At 43.0% G+C, this 25,478-nt stretch overlaps 1 protein-coding gene across 4 annotated transcripts in view; it reads left to right on the top strand.

Annotated features, from left to right (window-relative positions):
• LOC132888118 (protein Aster-B-like) overlaps positions 1–24,785 on the top strand; it is a 236,361-nt gene extending 211,576 nt beyond the window's left edge. For all 4 annotated transcript variants that reach the window (XM_060924122.1, XM_060924119.1, XM_060924120.1 and 1 more), the window contains 7 exons: positions 1,508–1,650; positions 3,009–3,112; positions 10,321–10,521; positions 10,639–10,729; positions 17,812–17,919; positions 18,084–18,204; positions 23,617–24,785. In XM_060924122.1, the coding sequence (XP_060780105.1) occupies positions 1,508–1,650; positions 3,009–3,112; positions 10,321–10,521; positions 10,639–10,729; positions 17,812–17,919; positions 18,084–18,204; positions 23,617–23,706 (858 nt within the window). In that variant the 3' untranslated portion in view covers positions 23,707–24,785. The remainder of the gene's footprint in view (positions 1–1,507; positions 1,651–3,008; positions 3,113–10,320; positions 10,522–10,638; positions 10,730–17,811; positions 17,920–18,083; positions 18,205–23,616) is intronic.
• The last annotated feature ends 693 nt before the right edge of the window (positions 24,786–25,478 follow it).

A 25,478-nucleotide genomic window follows, 5' to 3' on the forward strand; every position in this document is an offset into this window, starting at 1 on the left:
TCCGTTGCAATTGTTTTGGTTGAAAGAACTCTTCACTCCACACAAAACGTGGTTGTTGTTTTGTCAAATTTTTTGCAAGCAAGTTACTAATTCGGGGTGGCACGGTGGTGTAGTGGTTAGCGCTGTCGCCTCACAGCAAGAAGGTCCTGGGTTCGAGCCCCGTGGCCGGCGAGGGCCTTTCTGTGTGGAGTTTGCATGTTCTCCCCGTGTCCGCGTGGGTTTCCTCCGGGTGCTCCGGTTTCCCCCACAGTCCAAAGACATGCAGGTTAGGTTAACTGGTGACTCTAAATTGAGCGTAGGTGTGAATGTGAGTGTGAATGGTTGTCTGTGTCTATGTGTCAGCCCTGTGATGACCTGGCGACTTGTCCAGGGTGTACCCCGCCTTTCGCCCGTAGTCAGCTGGGATAGGCTCCAGCTTGCCTGCGACCCTGTAGAACAGGATAAAGCAGCTAGAGATAATGAGATGAGATGAGAAGTTACTAATTCGGCCAAATTTTCCAGGCCTCTCAATAAATTGCATCTCCTCTCTGATTTCTCCTCCGATTTCAGTTCTGATCGATGTTTTGGGTTGGTCTTCCCTTGAGGAACAAAACTCGGTCATTTGTTTGTTTGATTTTCCTCCTGTAAATAATTTGTTTGCAATTGTATTTATTTTCAGTTTAATCGTGTCTCCTCCCTCTCTCAGTTCTCAATGGATTTCAGTTCTGATTGTTTTATTTGAAAGAACTCGACCTTCTGTACAAAACTTGGTCGGCGTATTGTCAATTTTTTGCGAACAAATTAGTCATTAGGTCAACTTAACACATTTCCTTCCGACTAGAATTGCATCTCCTGTCTCATTTATCGTGCAAATTCAGTTCTGATCGATGTTTTGGGTTGATCTTCCTTCAGGGAACAAAATTTAGTCCTTTGTTGATTTTCCTGTTGTAAACTATTCGTCGTAGAGGTTGGTCCTCTCTCACAACATCACATTTCAGCTCTGTTTGATGTTTTGGTCGTCACGGTTGTTTTGATGGCGGGGCAGATGAGCTCCTACGTCCTTGACGTTCTGGCCCTCTGACCTCTTTTATCAACAAGGCGTTTGTTTCCACCCACAGAACTGTCACTCGCTCACTCACTCAATGTTTTTTTTGTTTTTCGCACCATTCTATCTGTGTAAACTCTAGAGACTGTTGTTTGCGTGTGAAAACCCCAGGAGATCAGCAGTTTCTGAAATACTCAAACCAGTCCATCTGGCTCAAACCAACACTCATGCCACAGTGAAAGAAAGTCACACGTTTTGTTTTTTTTCCCCGTTCTGATGCTTGAACCTTGTGAACATTAACTGAAGCTCTTGATTTGTATCTGTGTAATTTTATACATTGTGCTGCATAAAACAGCAGGTGTATGGGTGTTCCTAATAAAGTAGCCAGTGAGTGTGTATTCAGTCTATATTGGTTGGTTGTCATGATTTGTCTTGTTAAAGGTTCTCTCTCTCTCTCTCTCTCTCTCTCTCTCTGATCATTAGACTCTGTACAAGGCCAGCCAGGAGAACGAGTGTTACATCATCGATGCGGAAGTTGTCACTCATGATGTTCCTTATCACGACTATTTCTACACACTCAACCGCTACACACTCACACGCGTGGCCAAGAACAAGTGTCGGCTCAGGTACATAATGCTGAACTCACGCTGTTCTCTAGTGTGTTCTAAAATAGCATTACAGTCATTCGACTGCTCCTGTTGGTAATGATTTATCCCGACAGGAACATTTTACTCGTTTCTCAGTAACATTTTTTGTCTTAAAGGGATAGTTCGGGATTTTTGACATGAATCTATATGGTATCCCCGTCAGCAGTGTCGTGCATCCACACTGACTTACCCCCGACAGTGTTCTGTGAGCCTAGATATTGTACAGTGTTGGTCAGTGCACAAGTAGTTCCGGCAGGTTTCCTGGGGTCTGCAAAGTAACACGTTTTTCTTCTCAAAACAGCTCGTGTTCGAATGAGTGATTTATTAGCATAACAAAACCCTTGTAGTCCAAAAAGTCACACCTTGTAATTGCTTGGGGCTACTTTCTCTCAATAGCGATCAGTGCGCGCTGTCACTGCTAACAGTTGTGTGCGAGCTAGCCAACAACTTTCATTAGTTGTTCAACAGTGTTTAGCAGCAGCAAATTGCTTTCCTCCTCAGTATACAAGTGCGCTTCCATGGCAGGGAAAAAGAAACTACCACTGCTGCCTATGTAGTGCCCTATTTATACAAATAGGAGTCATTCAGGATTCAGCCATGACACGGAGCAAAAACATGGCTGAATCCTGAATGACTCCTATTTGTATAAATAGGGCACTACATAGGCAGCAGTGGTAGTTTCTTTTTCCCTGACATGGAAGCGCACTTGTATACTGAGGAGGAAAGCAATTTGCTGCTGCTAAACACTGTCGAACAACTAATGAAAGTTGTTGGCTAGCTCGCACACAACTGTTAACAGTGACAGCGCGCACTGATCGCTATTGAGAGAAAGTAGCCCCAAGCAATTACAAGGTGTGACTTTTTGGACTACAAGGGTTTTGTTATGCTAATAAATCACTCATTCGAACATGAGCTGTTTTGAGAAGAAAAACGTGTTACTTTGCAGACCCCAGGAAACCTGCCGGAACTACTTGTGCACTGACCAACACTGTACAATATCTAGGCTCACAGAACACTGTCGGGGGTAAGTCAGTGTGGATGCACGACACTGCTGACGGGGATACCATATAGATTCATGTCAAAAATCCCGAACTATCCCTTTAACTTCAAAACAGAGAAAAAAGACAAGCTTTTATCATGTAAGCGATAACAGGAACTCACTTTTTTTGCTGATGTTCTGCTATAATTGGACAAACTATGATGTCATTCTATAATAAATAAATAAGATGAGATAAGATCATCTCTTATGCAGGACGCCAATGATTTTGAAGAATCTCTCTTGCACTTTCTAGGCCTGTAAGAATCAAGCTTTAAGGTGACTGTGTTCTTTGCTGCAGGGTTTCTACAGAGCTGCGATACAGGAAGCAGCCATGGGGACTGGTGAAAGGTTTCATCGAGAAGAACTTCTGGAGTGGACTGGAGGAGAACTTCAGGAGCCTCGGTGAGCAGGACTTTTAGATATCGTGGCATGGATGTGTGAGGAAGGAGTTGCTCAGTGAGGCTCGATCAGCATGTATTTGAAAATGACTCCCACTCCAGGGTTGGGGGAGGGACGTGGGACGCCCACCTCTGATTAGAGGGCGTTAACTTTTTTAAATAAAAATTTCAAGACATGAATTCCCAAATGGTCGACTTTACGTCAGCATCAGCCTTGTAAGTTTCAGGATGATTTTAACCCTTTGGGGTCGAGAACTTCACTGGCGAAGCTCAGCAGGTTTAGAATGAGTAGGTCATGTATTTAGATAAATATCTTCAGGAGTTTTTCATCATACAAGCAAGATAAACATATTGACAGAAACTTTATACTTTACACTTTCCTATGTGCCTACTGCCATATACTATTATAGTCTTTAAATTACATAAAACTCGTCACCTTACTCAGTCACACTGGAGTCGGAGTGCTGAGCGTGCACTTACACATTCATAAAAGACTCTTCACATGGTAACGGCATGATAATCACTTTCACTATTTCGGTTTCGATTGGTTTCTCTTTTGCAGTGGGAATACCCTAGCCTGGGAAATCCCATGCTGCTTTGCACAATCGTTCCAATCTGAAAAGACAGCATGGAAACTATGGTCTAAAAGCTCGCCTGAGTTAGGGAGCCAATCAGAGAGTGGGGAGGGGTGGAAAGACGGTGACGCGTACTACTCGACAAATGGAAGCTTGTAGTTTATTTGGGACTGTTTACGGATCACATTTAACATGGCGGCGAGCGATACGAACCAAACTTTCGATCAAGCTTTGTCTTGCACAAACGGCAGTAATCGTTCGGTGCCATTGTTTTCCTATTTTTGTTTTGCCTTCTCTTTCTCTTTCCTTCTCTTCTTCGCCTCTTCGTCTTCTTCGTCGCTCTAACTACGTCACCAGGTACAACTGCCATGATTGGCCATGGGCTACGTATATGCCAAATGATAGACATTCGCAACGTCCAATAAACGGCCGTTGACAATCGTAAACCACACCTCCCCTACGAGAAATTCAATAGGCGGATTCCAGACCATATTTCACTTGTGATATGGTCTGGTGTTAACCAGACTAGGAATACCCACCATAAATAGGATAAAATCTGTCAGACATAGTTAAGGATATTTGGAGGTAAAACTTGCTGCAAGATGGCACGCGGATTTTATGTGCTTCAGATGATTTAGGACAGCGATTCAGTTTCAGGACAGCGAATCAATTCATGATTCAGGACAGCAATTCAATTCAGTCTTGAGAACTGCGACACTGATGATGAGTGGTGCCTTTTTTAATTTATTTATTACTTCGACTCGATCCAGCCAAAGATCAGCTTGAGTAAGTGCAAATATTTCTTCTCTTTATTATGAGCAGATTGGTTGATGTGTGCGCTGTAGTGCATGCAAAGGAAAAATGACTGAGCAATTTTTTTCCAGAGTTAAAAGTATTTTCCTCAAAAATAGTTAATTTTGCTCGATTTTGAGTTTAGAGAGTAAAATTTGGAGTTGGTGTGGGAGCAGAATTACAGAGTAATTGTGTAACAGAGTTGGTTGTGGCTCTGAACTGAGTAAATATTACAAGAGTTAATTTCAATACATGCTGAATAAAGTCAAATACCAGATAAATTAAGCTGTTTTAGAACTGTGCTGTAATGTGTGGGAAAAAAAAAAAACATGACCTTACCCATTGTGACATGACCTAATGAGATTAAGAGTTGGCAGTGGGAGAGGTTTTCACTCTTCTCATTGAATGGAATGGAATTTTTTACTCTTCTCATTGAATACCCCTCCCACTGCCAACCCTTTATCCCAGAACAATAGGGCATATATTTTTTGATGGTCAGTTAATTGTCCAAATCAGTTGAGCAGATTTAAGTTTTTGTACTTGATCCATTCCTAAGACTGAACAGATTGACCTCAAGTGATCAAAACGGTTCGTCACAATGGGTAAGGTCATGTTTTTTCACACATTCCAACATGGTTCTAAAACTGATTTTTACAACATCTTCATTTATCTGTTATTTTTAAGTACAATCATGACATACATACTACATAGATATTATTGTAGCTGAACTTGTGCTGAATACAAAAAAGTCATATGACTTTGAAAATACTGCTTAGATTTGTTGAAACTGACAACAAAATCAGAGCATGCCAAACTCATTAGAGTGCCAGAAAATACCCTCAGACCCCAACACTTGATGGCATTTTGAGAAATCTGAACTCAGAATTGGACAGTTTTCATGTTTATTGTTAGCCAGCTAACATTATTGATCATGAGTTTGTGATGTGTATATTTATTTCCTTAATAATAGCAAATTGTTTGGACGATACTATAGATTGAACCAACAAATGTCTCTGTTGATTTGATCTAAAGTAAACACTATTAGAATCTCATTTAAAGTTGTGAAGCAATATTTTATTTCCTGTTGACGGCCATGTTGACATGTCGTATCCTGAACTCTGGATTGTGGAAACCTTCCTAACATTCCAAATTGAGGTGGCGCTTTCTTTTATTTTTCCTAGTTGGAGGTCAGGAATTCAGAATTATGGGTTTTAGTTGAATGCAGCATAATGTTCATCTGTTATCCTTTGACAGGTTAAATACATATAGGACACGCACAAAATCCACAAAGCAAGCAACAGTTAAAAGAATGTGGCTACATAATACCAGTGGCGAACTGTTACTATTAGAGCTGGGACTTGAGCTTAGCCAGACACCAAAAAAGCAACAAGGCGAAGGATTTTGTAAGGGATTAGCGGCAGGCTGCCAGGTCGCTCCATTGTGCGTAATTGTTGATGTTTTAAAAGTAACTAAGTAAATTACACAGGGAAATTAATACTTAAGTATGAGTGAAAAATACTATAGCAATAGCCTGGCAAGCCAGACTAAATGTGAATATTTAGTCTGGACTCGCTCGTAGACATTTCCGAAGCGGGTAGGAGGAACAAACCGCTGTCTTTCAAACTGTCTCTGTGCGTATAGGCCAACGCTCTGACCAATCAGCGCAACTGTGACGTAGTCAGAGCGACAGAAAGCAGTGGGGGAGACCTTGAAATAAATAATTTTTCAAAATGCGTATTAATTAATAAACAGGTTCTAGATATTAAGAAGTTTGGAGATAATGACCACAAGTTTGGAGTCTGTACCACATACACTTTTTTTTCAAGGGTTTGCTTAAACTGTTTTTGAGAGTTTTTATTTAGTGGTGTTTGGTGAAATAATTTCCCTTAAATTTAAAATAACGGGAAAATAAGAAACAATCAAAAAGTAATGTTTCAAAGCTGTTTATTAATTCTTCGTACTGCACAAACTAGCCCCATCCTTTTGGCTACGAGCGGAGCCAGCTGGTAGATCAGACTTTTGCCATAGACGGTCGGCAAAACAGTGAAAACGTCCTTCTTGAAAAGGAATGAGCGGAGAGCCTCTTCCTGCTCATGTTTCAACCAAAACTCCAAGTCTAATTCTTCTAAAACTGATTCCAAAGCGGAGTCAAACTTGCGCTGTTCACTAGCCCGTAGCCATCTTTCCTGTTGCGCTTTCTCCAGCGTCGCGCAGCTTTGTCGTCACTCCTGCAAAAGCCCGCCCAAAGAATCCAAACAAAAACCTTGCGTTGTGATTGGCGGGCACGATTTGATGCCCGGGGTGTTTTTGTTTATATGGTGCGAGGCTAGACCCATTCGCTAGGCAAAAAATATTTTTGTCCGCTAGGCGGGTGGGTCTAGTTTACTAGGCTACTATAGCAAGTGTGCAGCATGGAAGAAGAGTCTGGAGACAGAAATCTTAGTTTCTCGGTCATTAGTCTGTGCTACTTGCTCTTGATAGCAATGGCTTGATCGCTTTATTTGCATTCGCTAACACTACTGATGAACACCTCGCAGTTAAGCTCACGTTGGCCTTCGAGAAGGCAGAGGGCGATAAAATGTTGGTCCCTTCCACTATAAATCAAAATCTGATTGGTTAATCAGTCATCTGTCACTTCCTACATAAACGTACACTGCCATGGCCTTCTGTCCCGGCAAGGAAGTCCTAACCAATGAGTGAGCAGCTCTAAACACTTCTCAGCCTAGAGACAACAAACAAAACAATCTCACTGGATAACTCGATTTTAATGTTTTCAGGACAGTAACCCTTTCATTTCTGAAGCAAATTTGATAGAAAATGAGGCCGAATTAGAAGAGAATAATTATAATGAAATTATGAAAGAATGAAAGAAATTAAATATAACATTTGAAATGCGGGCGGCACGGTGGTGTAGTGGTTAGCGCTGTCGCCTCACAGCAAGAAGGTCCTGGGTTCGAGCCCCGGGGCCGGCGAGGGCCTTTCTGTGTGGAGTTTGCATGTTCTCCCCGTGTCTGCGTGGGTTTCCTCCGGGTGCTCCGGTTTCCCCCACAGTCCAAAGACATGCAGGTTAGGTTAACTGGTGACTCTAAATTGAGCGTAGGTGTGAATGTGAGTGTGAATGGTTGTCTGTGTCTATGTGTCAGCCCTGTGATGACCTGGCGACTTGTCCAGGGTGTACCCCGCCTTTCGCCCGTAGTCAGCTGGGATAGGCTCCAGCTTGCCTGCGACCCTGTAGAAGGATAAAGCGGCTAGAGATAATGAGATGAGATGAGATTTGAAATGCTGATATATTTGGGCCTTCTCTGAATGCCTAGAAGGCCCTGACGGTTCCCCTCTGTATAATATACAAGTGTTGCCAGGCAAAACAAACCTCGCCCGGTAGCACTTATGATGAATATGAAGGAAGATATCGTGAAAAAAAAATAAGTTCCTTTGGGTACATGTGGCTACTGCTTATAAATAAAATTGTTTTCTGATCCCATGTCCATACAGTAAATATAGCATATATATTTACTCTTTGAGGCAGTAGCCACAAAAATGAAGCGTAATCCAAAAATGAACAATTTAAAAATCACAGGAGTAAAATATACCAAGTGTCTGTACTTTATATTATTCTACTCTTACCTCTTACAGTTTTCGAAACTGAAACCTCTGAACCGAGGCTGACATACACACGCTGTCGCCATGACCCAAACTCTTATTTCACGGAAATGGCCTGGCGCTAGAGCTCAGTGGAATGCACGTTCCCTCTGTAATAAGCATAAACATGTCTGAAAGCGGGGCGGCACAGTGGTGTAGTGGTTAGCGCTGTCGCCTCACAGCAAGAAGGTCCTGGGTTCGAGCCCCGTGGCCGGCGAGGGCCTTTCCGTGTGGAGTTTGCATGTTCTCCCCGTGTCCGCGTGGGTTTCCTCCGGGTGCTCCGGTTTCCCCCACAGTCCAAAGACATGCAGGTTAGGTTAACTGGTGACTCTAAATTGACCGTAGCTGTGAGTGTGAGTGGTTGTCTGTGTCTATGTGTCAGCCCAGTGATGACCTGGCGACTTGTCCAGGGTGTACCCCGCCTTTCGCCCGTAGTCAGCTGGGATAGGCTCCAGCTTGCCTGCGACCCTGTAGAAGGATAAAGCGGCTAGAGATAATGAGATGAGATGAGATGTCTGAAAGCGATTTCTTTAGTCTAGTCCATTTATTTTGAATGGTGAACTGAATTGTATACACTTACCAGCCATTTTAATCGGAACACGTGTATGCGCATGCACAGTGCGCGACTGTTACACTCTTACATTCTTACAGCACGATGACATAGTGGCTAGCGCCTCTATATGAGGCAGTGACCACAACAAAAATGATTTTGACCTTTTTGGTGACCTTGACCGGATGACCCTCAAAATGTTGGAGGTTCTATTTGAGACCAATGCCCATCTATCCTGAAAGTTTCATGAAGATTGGTCCAGCCGTTTTCCCGTAATACCGTTAACAATAAAACAAAGAAACCCAACCGAAAACAATACCTCGCCCCCTGGTGGACTCCGTCCCGAGCGAGGTCATAAACAACAGGCTCACTAAAAGCACACAACGCAACCCATGATACAATCCTAGCACTAATTTATCATGTGAACATTATAAACTTGTTATTTGGGTGCTTTCAGAAAATACCAATGGTTTCAAATCTTTTAAATCAGCAGGAAGGTCACACAATCATGTGATGTGATGTCTCGTCTCGTCTTCTTCCACTTTATCCGGGACCGGGTCGCGGAGGCAGCAGTCTAAGCATGGAAGCCCAAACTTCCCTTTCCCCAGACACCTCGGCCAGCTCCTCGGGAAGAACACCGAGGCGTTCCCAGTCCAGCCGAGAGACATAGTCCCTCCAGCGTGTCCTGGGTCTTCCCCGGGGCCTCCTCCTGGGGGGACATGCCTGGAACACCTCCCCAGGGAGGCGTCCAGGAGGCATCCGAAAAAGATGCCCGAGCCACCTCAGCTGATTCCTCTCGATGTGGAGGAGCAGCGGCTCTACTCCAAGCTCCTCCCGAGTGACTGTGCTTCTCACCCTATCTCTAAGGGAGCACCCAGCCACCCTGCGAAGGAAACTAATTGCGGCCGCTTGTATCCGCGATCTTGTTCTTTCGGTCATTACCCAAAGCTCATGACCATAGGTGAGAGTCGGAACGTAGATCGATGGGTAAATTGAGAGCTTCGCCTTTTGGCTCAGCTCCTTCTTCACCACGACGGACCGGTAAAGCGACCGCATCACTGCGGAGGCTGCACCGATCCGCCTGTCGATCTCACACTCCATCCTTCCCTCACTCGTGAACAAGATCCCGAGATACTTAAACTCCTCCACTTGAGGCAGGACTTCTCCACCAACCTGGAGAGGGCAAGCCACCCTTTTCCGGTCGAGAACCATGGCCTCGGACTTGGAGGTGCTGATTCTCATCCCAGCCACTTCACACTCGACTGCAAACCACCCCAGTGCATGCTGAAGGTCCTGGTTTGAAGAAGCCAACAGGACAACATCATCTGCAAAAAGCAGAGATGAAATCCTGTGGTTCCCAAACAGGATTCCTTCCAGCCCCTGGCTGCGCCTAGAAATTCTGTCCATAAAAATTATGAACAGAACCGTGTGATGTGATGTGATGTGATGTGATGTGTGGAGTGATGTGATGTGCAGGGGAAAAAAAAAAGCAAAGTGACTAACTGACGGAATGGTATTGCACAATCACCTCTTAACAGCCCCAGTCAACGTATTTGTGATTTTTATTTACAAATTCTCTAAGCAGTAGAGGAGCAAGAACAATAAAATTTTTCAAAACCGTGCCATGTAACTGATCATAACTACCCGTTCCTGCAGAACTGGAGCTGACAAAAGCTGAGGACCTGCTTTTAGAAGCACACGGGCCTTCCCCGAAAATGAAAAACCTGAAAAACTCCACCCTGAGGCGAAGAAAAAGGGCCCTCCCACACCTACGCACACCTCACCTGGAGGAAACACTTAGCCCTGTGACCACGCCTACTGACGAGGAGGTCATCCATAGAATCAAGCATGTATCAGGTGCGATAAAACACACACACACACACACACACACACACACACACACACACACACACACTAACACGCTGTAACGCTGTAGCACGTTGCTGATGTAACTCATTTCGCCTTTGCTAACAGGCTCCACACAAACAAGACACATTCCTGAACACACCCCAGGGGGCGGCGCCTTCTGTAAAATCTCCAAATTGCTGCTCATTATCAGTTTCGTGTAAGTGTGTTTATTTTTATCTCTGTACTTGTCACAGATCTCCACTCAGTCCTTTCCTCCTGCACACATTTATTGTAATCTTGTTTAGATTTGTATTTATGTGATTCATTTTGTGTGTATTATGTTTCTTCTCTCCTCTTTTGGCTGCCATTAGGATCTGCATAAGGTACATATTTACTGCATATAAACGTTGTAAAAAACTGTAAAAGTACTTTCAGTATATTTTATTCCTCCTCTAAAGACTTATATTTTTTCATACAAACTTTGTTATAGATTTCTGTTGTAAGACTTCTATATTACCGAGTCAGTACAAAAACATTTTAGAGATCCAAACGTTCGTTTTCCAGCACAAAATTAAATGTTACAGGGAAAAAAAAAAAAGTTTGGATCTGAGCAGCATATTACTGTACAGTCCCGAAAAAAAAAATCTCCCAGCCTTATTTGCCCAATGGGCAAGCAGCACCCGAAACATACTTGCCTGAAAAACAATTCTACTTGCCCAGAGCTTTAATTTATTTTGGAGAGGACAGAATGCAGTTGATTTTTTTTCTTCGCTTCTTCCTGACTAAGATTGTCCAAGTAATCCAGTAGTAGAGCTTTTTTAGCTGTAGTTTTCTTCGGACAACAGCAACAGATGCCGGACATCTCCGCTTGGCTTCAGTATGTGAACAGCCAATCAGCGGGTCCCGTTTGTGTTTACGATTTTTATGTCACGATTTACAACCAATGGGAGACACCCTTTGTCGGCTGTCCACCAATCACAGGTTCCTGTGCCACAATGGTGGTATGTTGATAATTTTTATTTTCTAAATATTTATCTTATCTCATCTCATCTCATTATCTGTAGCCACTTTATCCTGTTCTACAGGGTCGCAGGCAAGCTGGAGCCTATCCCAGCTGACTACGGGCGAAAGGCGGGGTACACCCTGGACAAGTCGCCAGGTCATCACAGGGCTGACACATAGACACAGACAACCATTCACACTCACATTCACACCTACGGTCAATTTAGAGTCACCAGTTAACCTAACCTGCATGTCTTTGGACTGTGGGCGAAACCGGAGCACCCGGAGGAAACCCACGTGGACACGGGGAGAACATGCAAACTCCACACAGAAAGGCCCTCGCCGGCCACGGGGCTCGAACCCGGACCTTCTTGCTGTGAGGCGACAGCGCTAACCACTACACCACCATGCCACCCATTGTAAATAATAATAATAAATATATACACACACACTGGTTAGAGGTAAGGAACCTTCTTCAGTGATATAGTTTATTATTAACTCCAATTGTGATATAAAAGTTCCAATTTTGGCACCTGCCCGCTTCAACCATGCTGCTGGCACATGATGTCCTTGACCCTCGTCGCCCTTAGCCAATTGGTATAATTACGCCATTACGTGGGCCCCTCTGAGTCGAGCTTTTCCAGTACACTCAAACACACGCATACTTCAATGAATTATGACCAAAAACAAGGACATTTGAATGATTTCTTCAAAATATTTTTGTACTTTTATATATCGTCGCGTTGATGAATAAAATGTTTTAACTCTTAATGTAACCCTTAATGACGACATATGACGACCCCGTGTGTATCCCTAAATGACGACTATGACAACCCCGTGTATATCCCATAATGACGACGTATGACGCTTTGTCTAAAACCTTGTCTTTAGACTTTTTTTCTTGTAAATATGTTCTCAGGCTGAACAGTATATACATATACAAGGGTGGCTGTAGCAACTGCTTTAAGGGGTAAAGAATTAATGCATTTCCCGTGAAACGAGATGAGCTACTTTAGACTGGGTCCCTGCTCTCTTAGCACAGAGTGAGCATACAGTCAATGTCTCTGACGCTTTGTAGGGTTAATTTTATATGGGAACCAGTCCAGGAAAACAAGATTTTCGATAGACACAGGTGAACTTTGTTTTGAGGAGGAGTCAGATATCACAATGCGTGATTCACTTTGCATAATAATAATGATAGTTGAAATATGCTACTGCCGGACTGACAGTTCAAACCTGCACCACGGAGCGGTTGCCTGTGTTGCTTCGGTTGCCAGCACTAACTTTTGTCGTCCGATCGAACGATTACCATTAAAGTTTTACTCGTCCTTGCACAGACTTTAGTCGTCTTGGACGATCAGACATGAGGTTTTTTGAGCATTGTTGTAAATAAGAGACCGCTTTTCAGATTAAAAAAAGAACATAAAAAGATAGAGACTGTGATTAAAGTTGGCTGACCTTTGTCAATTGAAGGTCAAGGTGAAGGTCATTTTGCTGAACAAAATAAAAAAAAAGGCTTGAAAAAAATCATGAAAATTGACAGAGTTATAAGTGATTGGAAAAAAAAAATCTCATTTTTCATGGATCATTCCGGATCAGTAATCCAGATCAGCACCAAAAGTCATAGCAACATAATTCAGCCCAGAGGTAATAAAAATTGGTGATGATTGGTTGAAAACTGAGGGAGAAATAGTGGAAGAAGAAGAAGGAGAAGAAAATAGAAAGATCCTGAGTTAGAGTAACATGTCTGTGAAGGTTCTCAGTCATCCAGGTCATAGTAAACCGTAGGTGCTGAAGAAGGCAACTGGACTTGCTTGAAATCCTTGAAGATGTTTCACCTCTCATCTGAAAGGCTTCTTCAGTTCTGTCTGATTAGTGGGGAGTTCCAGGTATTTATCCTCTAGTGGACCAAAAGTAACCGTAAGGAGAGTCGTTGAGGTCACCTGGATTGTTGAGTCGTCCTGTATCCTGTAGGTATTATGCTGTGTTCACACTTATACCGGTACGAAAGTGGTATAACTGTATCGATACAAAGTATACCGGTACAGTTTAGTGCATCTGTCCACACTAGCGAGAAATGTTTGCAGTTTTCTTTCACGGTAGTTGAAATGCGCGTGCGCGAAATGTTTCCATGGTTACCGAGTAACTTCCTTCCGAGAATATGGCGGATGAAACAACGTGTGTGTGCTTTTTGTTGTCAATGTACAGTCTGTATTTCTGGTGGTCATTTATTCAGTCGAATCGTATAAAACGCGCGAGGCAGTTGAGAAAGAAACAAAGAAAACGAATCTCCCTTTCTCCCCCCTCACTTTCTCCCTCTTTCCTTCTCTTCCCCACCCTTTCTATCCCTTTTCCCCCTCTTCCTCCTTTCTTCCTCCCTCTTTCCCCCTCCCCCTCTCCCTTTCTCCCCCCTTTCTTTGCTCCATGTAGCTCCACGGTCGTTTTGAGCCATTTTACAGCTGGAAAGCACGGGCGTATTGTATTGTATAAATAACCCGGAAGACGTAGGAATGGTTCATTGCGCTTGCACATTATATTTGTATCGATACAGAGCCGCTTCATCTGTCCACATTACAGCAAAGCGCTACAGTACCGATACTGTACTGGTACGAAACCCATACATTTGTGGGTTTCATACCGATACAGTTATACCGCTACAGTACCGGTATAGTTGCTAGTGTGGACAGGTGTTGCGGTACGAAAGTAGTTTCGTATCGGTACAAAATCCCTAGTGTGGACAGGGTATTAGGGTCACTGGGGGCCGGGTGTGAACGGTGTTAGCAGCCTAGAGGGTCGTTAGAGTGATCTGTAGGTCATTGGCTCTCTCTGTCATCATGTGAGTCATTGAAGTCAGCTGAGTTTTGGTGTGGATGTGTATTCAGTTTCCTGGGAAGTGTACCAAGGACTGCAGTGTAGGTGGCTGATAACTGGTGTCTCAGACAACCTCGTCTGTTCCTTGATGGTCGTTCCAGATTGATAAAGATGGCTTCTTTTACTCCTCTTTCAAACCACTGGTCTTCTCTGGCTAGAATACGTACATTGCAGTCCTGAAACAAGTGTCATTTGTTATTCAGATGAAGATAGACTGCAGAGTCCTGGCCTGAGGAGTTAGAGTAACAATTTGCACCAGCGCTCCGAGTGCAAATTAATGAAGGCTGCTGGGTTTTGGTGCAAAATGAAGACGCGAGTGTGACAGTCAAAGTGTCCAGAAGAACTTTGGCTGGTTCTGTTAGATGCTCAGTAAAACCTACAGCTCATTTCCGCATAAAACTGCACTCATTGTACAACCCCGATTCCAAAAAAGTTGGGACAAAGTACAAATTGTAAATAAAAACGGAATGCAATGATGTGGAAGTTTCAAAATTCCATATTTTATTCAGAATAGAACATAGATGACATATCAAATGTTTAAACTGAGAAAATGTATCATTTAAAGAGAAAAATTAGGTGATTTTAAATTTCATGACCACAACACATCTCAAAAAAGTTGGGACAAGGCCATGTTTACCACTGTGAGACATCCCCTTTTCTCTTTACAACAGTCTGTAAACGTCTGGGGACTGAGGAGACAAGTTGCTCAAGTTTAGGGATAGGAATGTTAACCCATTCTTGTCTAATGTAGGATTCTAGTTGCTCAACTGTCTTAGGTCTTTTTTGTCATATCTTCCGTTTTATGATGCGCCAAATGTTTTCTATGGGTGAAAGATCTGGACTGCAGGCTGGCCAGTTCAGTACCCGGACCCTTCTTCTACGCAGCCATGATGCTGTAATTGATGCAGTATGTGGTTTGGCATTGTCATGTTGGAAAATGCAAGGTCTTCCCTGAAAGAGACGTCGTCTGGATGGGAGCATATGTTGCTCTAGAACCTGGATATACCTTTCAGCATTGATGGTGTCTTTCCAGATGTGTAAGCTGCCCATGCTACATGCACTAATGCAACCCCATACCATCAGAGATGCAGGCTTCTGAACTGAGCTCTGATAACAACTTGGGTCGTCCTTCTCCTCTTTAGTCCGAATGACACGGCGTCCCTGATTTCCATAAAGAACTTCAAATTTTGATTCGTCTGACCACAGAACAGTTTTCCACTTTGCCACAGTCCATTTTAAATGAGCCTTGGCCCAGAGAAGACGTCTGCGCTTCTGGATCATGTTTAGATACGGCTTCTTCTTTGAACTATAGAGTTTTAGCTGGCAACGGCGGATGGCACGGTGAATTGTGTTCACAGATAATGTTCTCTGGAAATATTCCTGAGCCCATTTTGTGATTTCCAATACAGAAGCATGCCTGTATGTGATGCAGTGCCGTCTAAGGGCCCGAAGATCACGGGCACCCAGTATGGTTTTCCGGCCTTGATCCTTACGCACAGAGATTCTTCCAGATTCTCTGAATCTTTTGATGATATTATGCACTGTCGATGATGATATGTTCAAACTCTTTGCAATTTTACATTGTCAAACTCCTTTCTGATATTGCTCCACTATTTGTCGGTGCAGAATTAGGGGGATTGGTGATCCTCTTCCCATCTTTACTTCTGAGAGCCACTGCCACTCCAAGATGCTCTTTTTATACCCAGTCATGTTAATGACCTATTGCCTATGGAGCACTTGCATGTGACGTCACAGCCGATCCAGATTGTGACAGATGCCATCATGTCGGTCTCGTCTTGTCTCATCTCGTCTTCTTCCGCTTATCAAACGCCATATTCCGCCTTCTACTTCTACTTCTGGTTCTACTTCTGCTTTTACTTCTACCTTTTCTTCTGGAAAACCCTACTATATACAATTTTACTACAACGGCTGCGGCTACAAGCTCTCCCTACCTGTGCACGTTTTTTATGTTTTTTGTGTGTATTTTTGCGTGTTGTTCGTCTGTACCGGACTTCAATATCCACTACAACCGTATGGACATACTGGACATTGGTTTCCAGCAGAAAATGACGGTTTGTAGCGATTTCCATCACATGCACAACATTCCGGACGAGAAAAAAAAAATAACATTCCGGACGAGACAGCGAGACCAGCAGGGTCTCCGTGGATTGTTATCGGAAGCAAAGCGAAGGAGGCGGCGCCGGGAGCAGAAGCAAAAACGAGGCTACAGGCAGAGCCGGCCTGTTGACTAAGCTCAGAAAACAGCTACTCAAACCTCCACTGCCAAGCCTCTACCTCTCCAACACCAGATCCATGTAAACAAGACGGACGATTTGGAATTACCTTATTCTATTCTATAATCGGCTGGTCAGTGCTATACTCAATACTTAAGTGACTTACCCATCCAATGAGGATTATTTTCTTGTTTACAAGATGCCACATCTGAGTCGCTGACAAATCCTGAATTTCTGTAAAGATAACTGTCCAGAGATTTATAAGCACGCAGTGCTTCACCACTGAACAGCGAGGGAAAGTTAATGAGGTAATTATACACGTCTGGGTATTCCACCTCTGGCAGTTCAACATCCACTGACACGGTCGTGAAAACTCCGTCCGGAAAGCCATAAGGGTCACAAATCTGTAGATCGTTTATTTTAGACATTTATCTAGTTATCTGTTCATTAGAAAAATGAGCCGTGTAGTCCGTCGGTTGAAATTGATCCATTCTGTACACGAGTGCAGCAGTATTCAGCGGTGTTTTTGACCGACAAGATGGGGGTTGTGTACTTTCCGGTCACGTGACTGCAAGATCTCTATTGACCTAATGAGTTGCAATTTGGTCCTCCAGCTGTTCCTTTTTTGTACTTTTAACTTTTCCAGCCTCTTATTGCCCCTGTCCCAATTTTTTTGAGATGTGTTGCTGTCATGAAATTTCAAATGAGCCAATATTTGGCATGAAATTTCAAAATGTCTCACTTTCGACATTTGATATGTTGTCTATGTTCTATTGTGAATACAATATCAGTTTTTGAGATTTGTAAATTATTGCATTCCGTTTTTATTTACAATTTGTACTTTGTCCCAACTTTTTTGGAATCGGGGTTGTACCTGAGACTACTATTTTTTTTTAAAAGCAAAGGGTTCACTTGTCTCACACCAAATATTGACTTTGATTTATTTATTATGGCTTTTTGCTTACTGTTTATGGTATTTTTTTTATGTTGAAACATTTCATTTCATTATTTTTTAAGCCATTTTTGCTCGACAGCATTTCTTTACATGTTCCTAAGCCTTTTGTACAGTACTGTAAACACACTCACTGATGATCCTGACTCTTAATTCCCCCCCGAACATCGCTTTGTTTATTTTATTTGTATTTTTTACTCTGTGTGTGTGTGTGTGTGTGTTTGTGTCCTCTCTCTTCAGCCTGGTGCTGCTGGTTTTCCTGAACATGATGCTCTTCTATAAGCTGTGGATGCTGGAGTACTCCGCTCAGAGCCTGATGACCTGGCAAGGCCTAAGTCTGGACGAGAGGTACGAGCAAACTGTGTGTAATGATACACGAACACTCCACTCTAGCATGTGCAGCGATACAAACACCAACAGCTCTACTCTGCTCGTGCGTACGCCAACCGGATGAATCACCTCTGAGTACTGTTTGATAAAGTGTGCGTGCGTGCGTGTTTGTATTTGTATAGTAAATTACCACAGACGCAAGTGGAATGGGCTCAGCTTCTAGAGTCTCAGCAGCGCTTCCATGAAGCCGAACTACAGAAATGGAGAGAGATCATCAAATCATCAGTTCTGCTGCTGGACCAGGTAGAGCACATGTGCGCGCACACACACACACACGCACACATAAATAAACATTAAAGCTGACACATGACACACCAGGAAGTGATCGTATCTGTAATCCAGGAAAAAAAAAAAGAACAAGCAAGAAATCCTAGAATTTATAGTGAGGCCATGTTATTCTAGGATGGGTTTACTGACAAGTATAGAAGTGTTCGCATTATACAATCAGAAGGAAATCGATCCATATTTGTTTAGGCTGCAGCCATTTTGTGCACAAATCCTACTTCATGAAGATCTCATGTACAACTAAATACACTTCCACTAAGGACCTGGGTATGACTTTAAATTGCAACCGGTGGTGAGTGTCAGGTCCGGAAGGACTTGAGTATTGGGGAAAGTAGAGTTACCCCAATCACCATTGCTCCCAGGTCCGCTCTGACCCGGAGTGGTAGCACCTGCCTGGGTTCCAGCTATGGGTTAAATAGTACATCACCAATAAGGCACTGGCAACAGGGTGCTTTTCGGTGCAATGTGGCAGATGCACCCAACAGGATCAATGGCACACCACCAGATGGCATGTGGAAGAGCCGCTCAAATGGCCAACGGATGGCATCACTTGGCAAGTCAGTTGTTACTGTGGGGCAACTTCCATACCTGTCAGGTCTGTGGCACTTTTGTGCACCACTTAGCATCAGGTCTGGAGGTCCAGAGAGACAACACAATGGGGGCACGACATCGCTTGTCTTACCTTACTGTGCAAGGCGCTTTGCTCAAGTCAAGTTTATTTGTATAGCGCTTTTAACAACAGACATTGTCGCAAAGCAGCTTTACAGAAATTTACAGACTTTAAACATGAGCTAATTTTATCCCTAATTTATTCCCAATGAGCAAGCCTGTGGCAATGGTGGTGAGGAAAAACTCCCTCAGACAACACAAAAAAGAAACCTCGAGAGGAACCAGACTCAAAAGGGAACCCATCCTCATTTGGGTGAGAACAGACAACGTGATTATAAATAACTCGCTTTTATAACAGTTTCCTGTATTCAGTAGTCACAAAGTATAATTGTGTAACCAGGAAATTCATTATCGTTTTAACATGAAGTCTGTTTTGTTGGAGTTATAAACTGTTCATTGACGGAAACTTGAGTGCAAAACTGTTCCTGACAACTGCAGTCCTAAAGTTAGCAAGATAACTGCAGTCCTCAGACATAAAAGCATTACTGTAAGTGTCCGGAGCGTCTTCCAAGTGCGACTTTCGACTGTCCATATAGGGCCATCCTCCACAGGAGCGATGCAATGAGACTCAAGCCAGACATAGGGCATCAGGATGGATCAGGCAGGTCAGCATCTCGGTCTCAGGATCGACATGTAACTCAGAGGGACAGACAGAGTGGGGGGGGTGGGAGATAGGTTCATTCATGCCACCACTGTGGACGACTCTGTCGCCCTGGTGCGGGCCTCACGGCCCAGCTGCGTTTCTGCGCATCCTAATGAAGCAGTCATCATCGCTAGCGATGGGCAGCCGACAGACTGAGGACCACAGTGTTGTGTGATTCTTTGGGTTTCTCAGGATTAACACCATAACAACCAACTTCAGATTCTTAACGGAGTGTCTTTTTGCATCCAGGTGAAAATAGTCACATGGCAGCTATTCAGTAAACAGCTATTTACACCCGACCCCCTAACATTGGCTATTCCACCCTGGGTGCAAATAGCATCTGCTGAATCTTAAACATAAAAATGGAACTTAATATGAATGTAAGTTGGGTTTGCATACAGTTTTAAGTCACAATAATGTGATTCCTGTAAAATTGTACAGTATACAGAACGTTTTATTTAATTAGCAGTTATAAATCCAATAACTGCTAATAAAAATTAGCAGTTTAATCCAAAGCAAAGCTCACCTGGAGACGATAAGAATAAAGGCTCGAAACCTGTCACACCAACACACTCCAGGTTAATGAATGTGACCTAGCGCTGTCAAATGAGCTGCTTGTCTGACAACCCAGGCCTGCCTACTGTACATGAAAGATTAAAAAAATAAAAATAAAAAAGTCTGTACAGTAACTAGTGAACACATGAGCAGGGAAGTGAGTTCGGATACAGCACTCATTTTTGTTTCAGTTTTCCCATTATCAGATGAGTGAAGTGCCTATAAATGGCAAAATCTGATTTATTTATTCATTTATTTATTTATTTGTAGTTACCAAATTTACTCACTGCATTGTGTATGTACTGTATGTGCGATTATATAATATAACCCCAATTCCAAAAAAGTTGGGATGCTGTGTACAAATTAAAAACAGAATGCAAAGATTTGCAAATCATGGAAACCCTATATTTCATTGAAATTAGTACAAGACAACATATCAAATGTTGAAACTGAGAAATGTTATTGTTTTTTGCAAAATATATGCTCATTTTGAATTTGATGTCAGCAACACGTTTCAGAAAACTTGGGACAGCAACAACAAAAGACTGAAAAAGTTGTGTAATATCGGAAAAAAAACTAATTAGGTTAATTGGAAACAGGTCAGTAACATGACTGGGTATAAAAAGAGCATTCCAGAGAGGCGGAGTCTCTCAGAAGTAAAGATGGGGATGGGTTCACCACTCTGTTACCCCTTTTCCACCAGATCAGTTCCAGTGCTGGTGCTGGTTCACAACTCGTTCAACTTGCGAACCAGCTGAGAACCAGTTTGCTTTTCCATAGCTCGGGGTGCTAAGGGGAGCCACGTGATTACGTCGCTGTATACATCAGTTACGTCGCTGCGTTTGCATAAACCTTGGCGCAAACATCGAAGCAACAACAACACTGAGAAGAAGAAGAAGAAGAAGAAGAAGAAGAAGCAACAACAACAATAATGGATGACTGCTGCTTTACTGCATCCATGATATCTCGTCCGCTTATTTAAAAATGGCGACCTTTCGCGGTCTTGCTATTGTTGTTGGTCTTAACAACTCCATCCCCCGCTGACGTAAGCAGTTCTTTCCTCTGGCCCAGCAAAGAGCTGGTGCTAGCCTGGAACTGGTTTTTCTGCCCCCAGAGCCAGTTCTTTCTCAGTGGAAACCGAAAACCCGGTTCCAAACTAAGCACTAGCCCCGAACCAGCCCTGGAACTGATTTGGTGGAAAAGGGGCATGTGAAAGACTGCATGGGCAAACAGTGCAACAATTTGAGAATAATGTTCCTCAATGTCAAATTGCAAAGAATTTGTGGATCACATCATCTCTGGTCCATAATATCATTAAAAGATTCAGAGAATCTGGAGAAATCTCTGTATGCAAGAGACAAGGCTGAAAACTGACATTGGATGCCTGTGATCTTCAGGCCCTCAGGAGACACTGCATTAAAAGCAGACACGTGTCTGTAGTGGAAATCACTGTATGGGCTCAGGAACACTTCAGAAAACCATCGTCTGTGAAAACACTTCATTACTGCATCCACAGATGCAAGTTAAAACCAGATATAAACAATATCCATAAACACCGCCACCTTCTCTGGGCCCGAGCTCTTTTACGATGGACTGAGGCGATGTGGAAAACTGTCCCAAGGTCTGACGAATCAAAATTTTAGAAATCATGGACACCACATCCTCCAGGTTAAAGAGGAGAGGGCTTGTTATCAGTGCACAGTTCAAAAGTCAGCATCTGTGATAGTATGAGGGTGCATTAGTGCATATGACATGGGTAGCTTGTACATATGGGAAGGCATCATTAATGCTGAATGATATAAACACATTTCACATTTATTTATATATGCAGTGGTGCTTGAAAGTTGGTGAACCCTTTAGAATTTTCTATATTTCTGCATAAATATGACCTAAAACATCATCAGATTTTCACACAAGTCCTAAAAGTAGATAAAGAGAAACCAGTTAAACAAATGAGACAAAAATATTATACTTGGTCATTTATTTATTGAGGAAAATGATTCAATATTACATATCTGTGAGTGGCAAAAGTATGTGAACCTCTAGGATTAGCAGTTAATTTGAAGGTGAAATTAGAGTCAGGTGTTTTCAATCAATGGGATGACAATCAGGTGTGAGTGGGCACCCTGTTTTATTTAAAGAACAGGGATCTATCAAAGTCTGATCTTCACAACACAAGTTTGTGGAAGTGTATCATAGCACGAACAAAGGAGATTTCTGAGGACCTCAGAAAAAGCGTTGTTGATACTCATCAGGCTGGATAAGGTTACAAAACCATCTCTAAAGAGTTTGGAGTCCACCAATCCACAGTCAGACAGATTGTGTACAAATGGAGGAAATTCAAGACCACTGTTGCCCTCCCCAGGAGTGGTCGACCAACAAAGATCACTCCAAGAGCAAGATGTGTAATAGTCGGTGAGGTCACAAAGGACCCCAGGGTAACTTCTAAGCAACTGAAGGCTTCCCTCACATTGGCTAATGTTAATGTTCATGAGTCCACCATCAGGAGAACACTGAACAACAATGGTGTGCATGGCAGGGTTGCAAGGAGAAAGCCACTGCTCTCCAAAAAGAACATTGCTGCTCGTCTGCAGTTGCTAAAGATCATGTGGACAAGCCAGAAGGCTATTGGAAAAATGTTTTGTGGACGGATGAGACCAAAATAGAACTTTTTGGTTTAAATGAGAAGTGTTATGTTTGGAGAAAGGAAAACACTGCATTCCAGCATAAGAACCTTATCCCATCTGTGAAACATGGTGGTGGTAGTATCATGGTTTGGGCCTGTTTTGCTGCATCTGGGCCAGGACGACTTGCCATCATTGATGGAACAATGAATTCTGAATTATACCAGCGAATTCTAAAGGAAAATGTCAGGACATCTGTCCATGAACTGAATCTCAAGAGAAGGTGGGTCATGCAGCAAGACAACGACCCTAAGCACACAAGTCGTTCTACCAAAGAATGGTTAAAGAAGAATAAAGTTAATGTTTTGGAATGGCCAAGTCAAAGTCCTGACCTTAATCCAATGGAAATGTTGTGGAAGGACCTGAAGTGAGCAGTTCATGTGAGGAAACCCACCAACATCCCAGAGTTGAAGCTCTTCTGTACGGAGGAATGGGCTAAAATTCCTCCAAGCCGGTGTGCAGGACTGATCAACAGTTACTGGAACCATTTAGTTGCAGTTATTGCTGCACAAGGGGGTCACACCAGATACTGAAAGCAAAGGTTCTCATACTTTTGCCACTCACAGATATGTAATATTGGATCATTTTCCTCAACAAATAAATGACCAAGTATAATATTTTTGTTTAACTGGGTTCTCTTTATCTACTTTTAGGACTTGTGTGAAAATCTAATGATGTTTTAGGTCACATTTATGCAGAAATATAGAAAATTCTAAAGGGTTCACAAACTTTCAAGCACCACTGTAAATATAATAAGAGAGATTTTGCTAACTGAAACAATTATTTGTTGTGTGTTTGTGTGTGTGCGTGATGTCTCAGATGAAGGACTCTTTACTGAGTCTTCAGAGAGGTGTCACTTTTAGAGACTATGGCTCGGACTCTGACGAGAAGCGGACTCGTTACCACTGACCCCTCCCCGTAGAGCCACTAGGTGTCGCCGGGCAGCGTCGAGCCACATCTCTGTGTGCGAGTGTGTGTGCCACAGCAAAACAGGCAGAACCCGTCTGTGCACTGCTGTTACACGAAGGACGGAGAGAGATCTCAGAGAAAGAGAGGGGGAACGTTTACGTCGAGTCCTAAAGGATATCACACCTCCGTCTGCTCTGTGGAATCATGGGAATGTGATGTCCTGCAGTCTCCCCTCTTTTTCTCTGCCTTTCATTTACTGATGATATGATGCCGAAAGCCGTTGCTATGGAGAGACAAAAGCTGTGGGTTGAAGATGTGAAATGGAGGCAAAATTACAAGGTTGTTGGGGGGTTTTTTGCTTGTTTTTTGTTTGTTTTTTTGTTTGTTTGTTTGTTTTTTTTAGTTTCATTTTAAATCCTCCGGTCCTTGTGGTGATGTGAAGCCTTTTCCTGTTCAGTGAAGAAAAGTGATGTGTTCATTTCAGCCTCCGGGAGACTCTCTGGCATGTCATTTCACTGTAAGGCTGCAGTGTCCCTTTACCAGGATACACATGGCCATGGTGACACTCCGTACTTTTCGTAAATGCAGCCGTTAGACATGAAAATCTAATTGGTTACTGATGTTATATTGTTTTTTGTGTCCAGATTTGTCTGGTTATTGCTGTATTTTAAAGTCTTACAGAAGCCACATCAAAGTAGTAAAGTGCCTTTTAAACCTCAAAGGAGCGCTTTTGTAAATTTTAGAGATTTCTGCTGCCTGTGAGCTGAATCATGAAAATTTCCGAGCACAAGGTGAGCGCTTTGGGTCCAACTCGAGAGGCTGTAGTTAAGGGCGGGGCAGTGGCACTGATACTGATAGCCTTCTGGCTCTGCACTCTCTCCCATCAGCTTCTCCCAGTTCTGGAACTTCCAGTTGCTCAAACTTTCAAATTCAATCACTTTACTGTTATTTCATCTCATCTCATTATCTCTACCCGCTTCATCCTGTTCAGCAGGGTCGCAGGCAAGCTGGAGCCTATCCCAGCTGACTACGGGCGAAAGGCGGGGTACACCCTGGACAAGTCGCCAGGTCATCACAGGGCTGACACATAGACACAGACAACCATTCACACTCACATTCACACCTACGGTCAATTTAGAGTCACCAGTTAACCTAACCTGCATGTCTTTGGACTGTGGGGGAAACCGGAGCACCCGGAGGAAACCCACGCGGACACGGGGAGAACATGCAAACTCCACACAGAAAGGCCCTCACCGGTCACGGGGCTCGAACCCGGACCTTCTTGCTGTGAGGCGACAGCGCTAACCACTACACCACCGTGCCGCCCCTCAGTGACAATAGTTCCAGTTATGATTAAAATCACAGGTTTATACCAATACGATCTTTCTATTGCTTTCTAAGACGTGGTGGTTATTGATATAGAGATGTTTTCTCTAAGCAGACTTGTCCTTGATTGAGTCTTTTCTGGAAAGGAGCCTCCAGCATCAGTGCTTTGTAAAACTCAGAAGTAGGAATGTAATGATACAGTATATCATGTGATGATAAATCGCGATCCTAGTTTATGACTATTTGAATCGATTAAATAAAATTTGAATTGTGATTATTATCAGGCTGCGCAATTAACAGTTATTCCACGAAATCGAGTCGTACATGAGCTGATAGCTGACAGCTATCAGCTCATGTACGACTCGATTTCGTGGAATAACTGTTTTATTCTAACCACATTCACTGGATTTTGAGAAACGGAGCATTTTTATTTTTATTTTTTTTAC

Source organism: Neoarius graeffei, chromosome 6, assembly GCF_027579695.1.
Source record: "Neoarius graeffei isolate fNeoGra1 chromosome 6, fNeoGra1.pri, whole genome shotgun sequence".
NCBI classification, from domain to species: domain Eukaryota; kingdom Metazoa; phylum Chordata; class Actinopteri; order Siluriformes; family Ariidae; genus Neoarius; species Neoarius graeffei.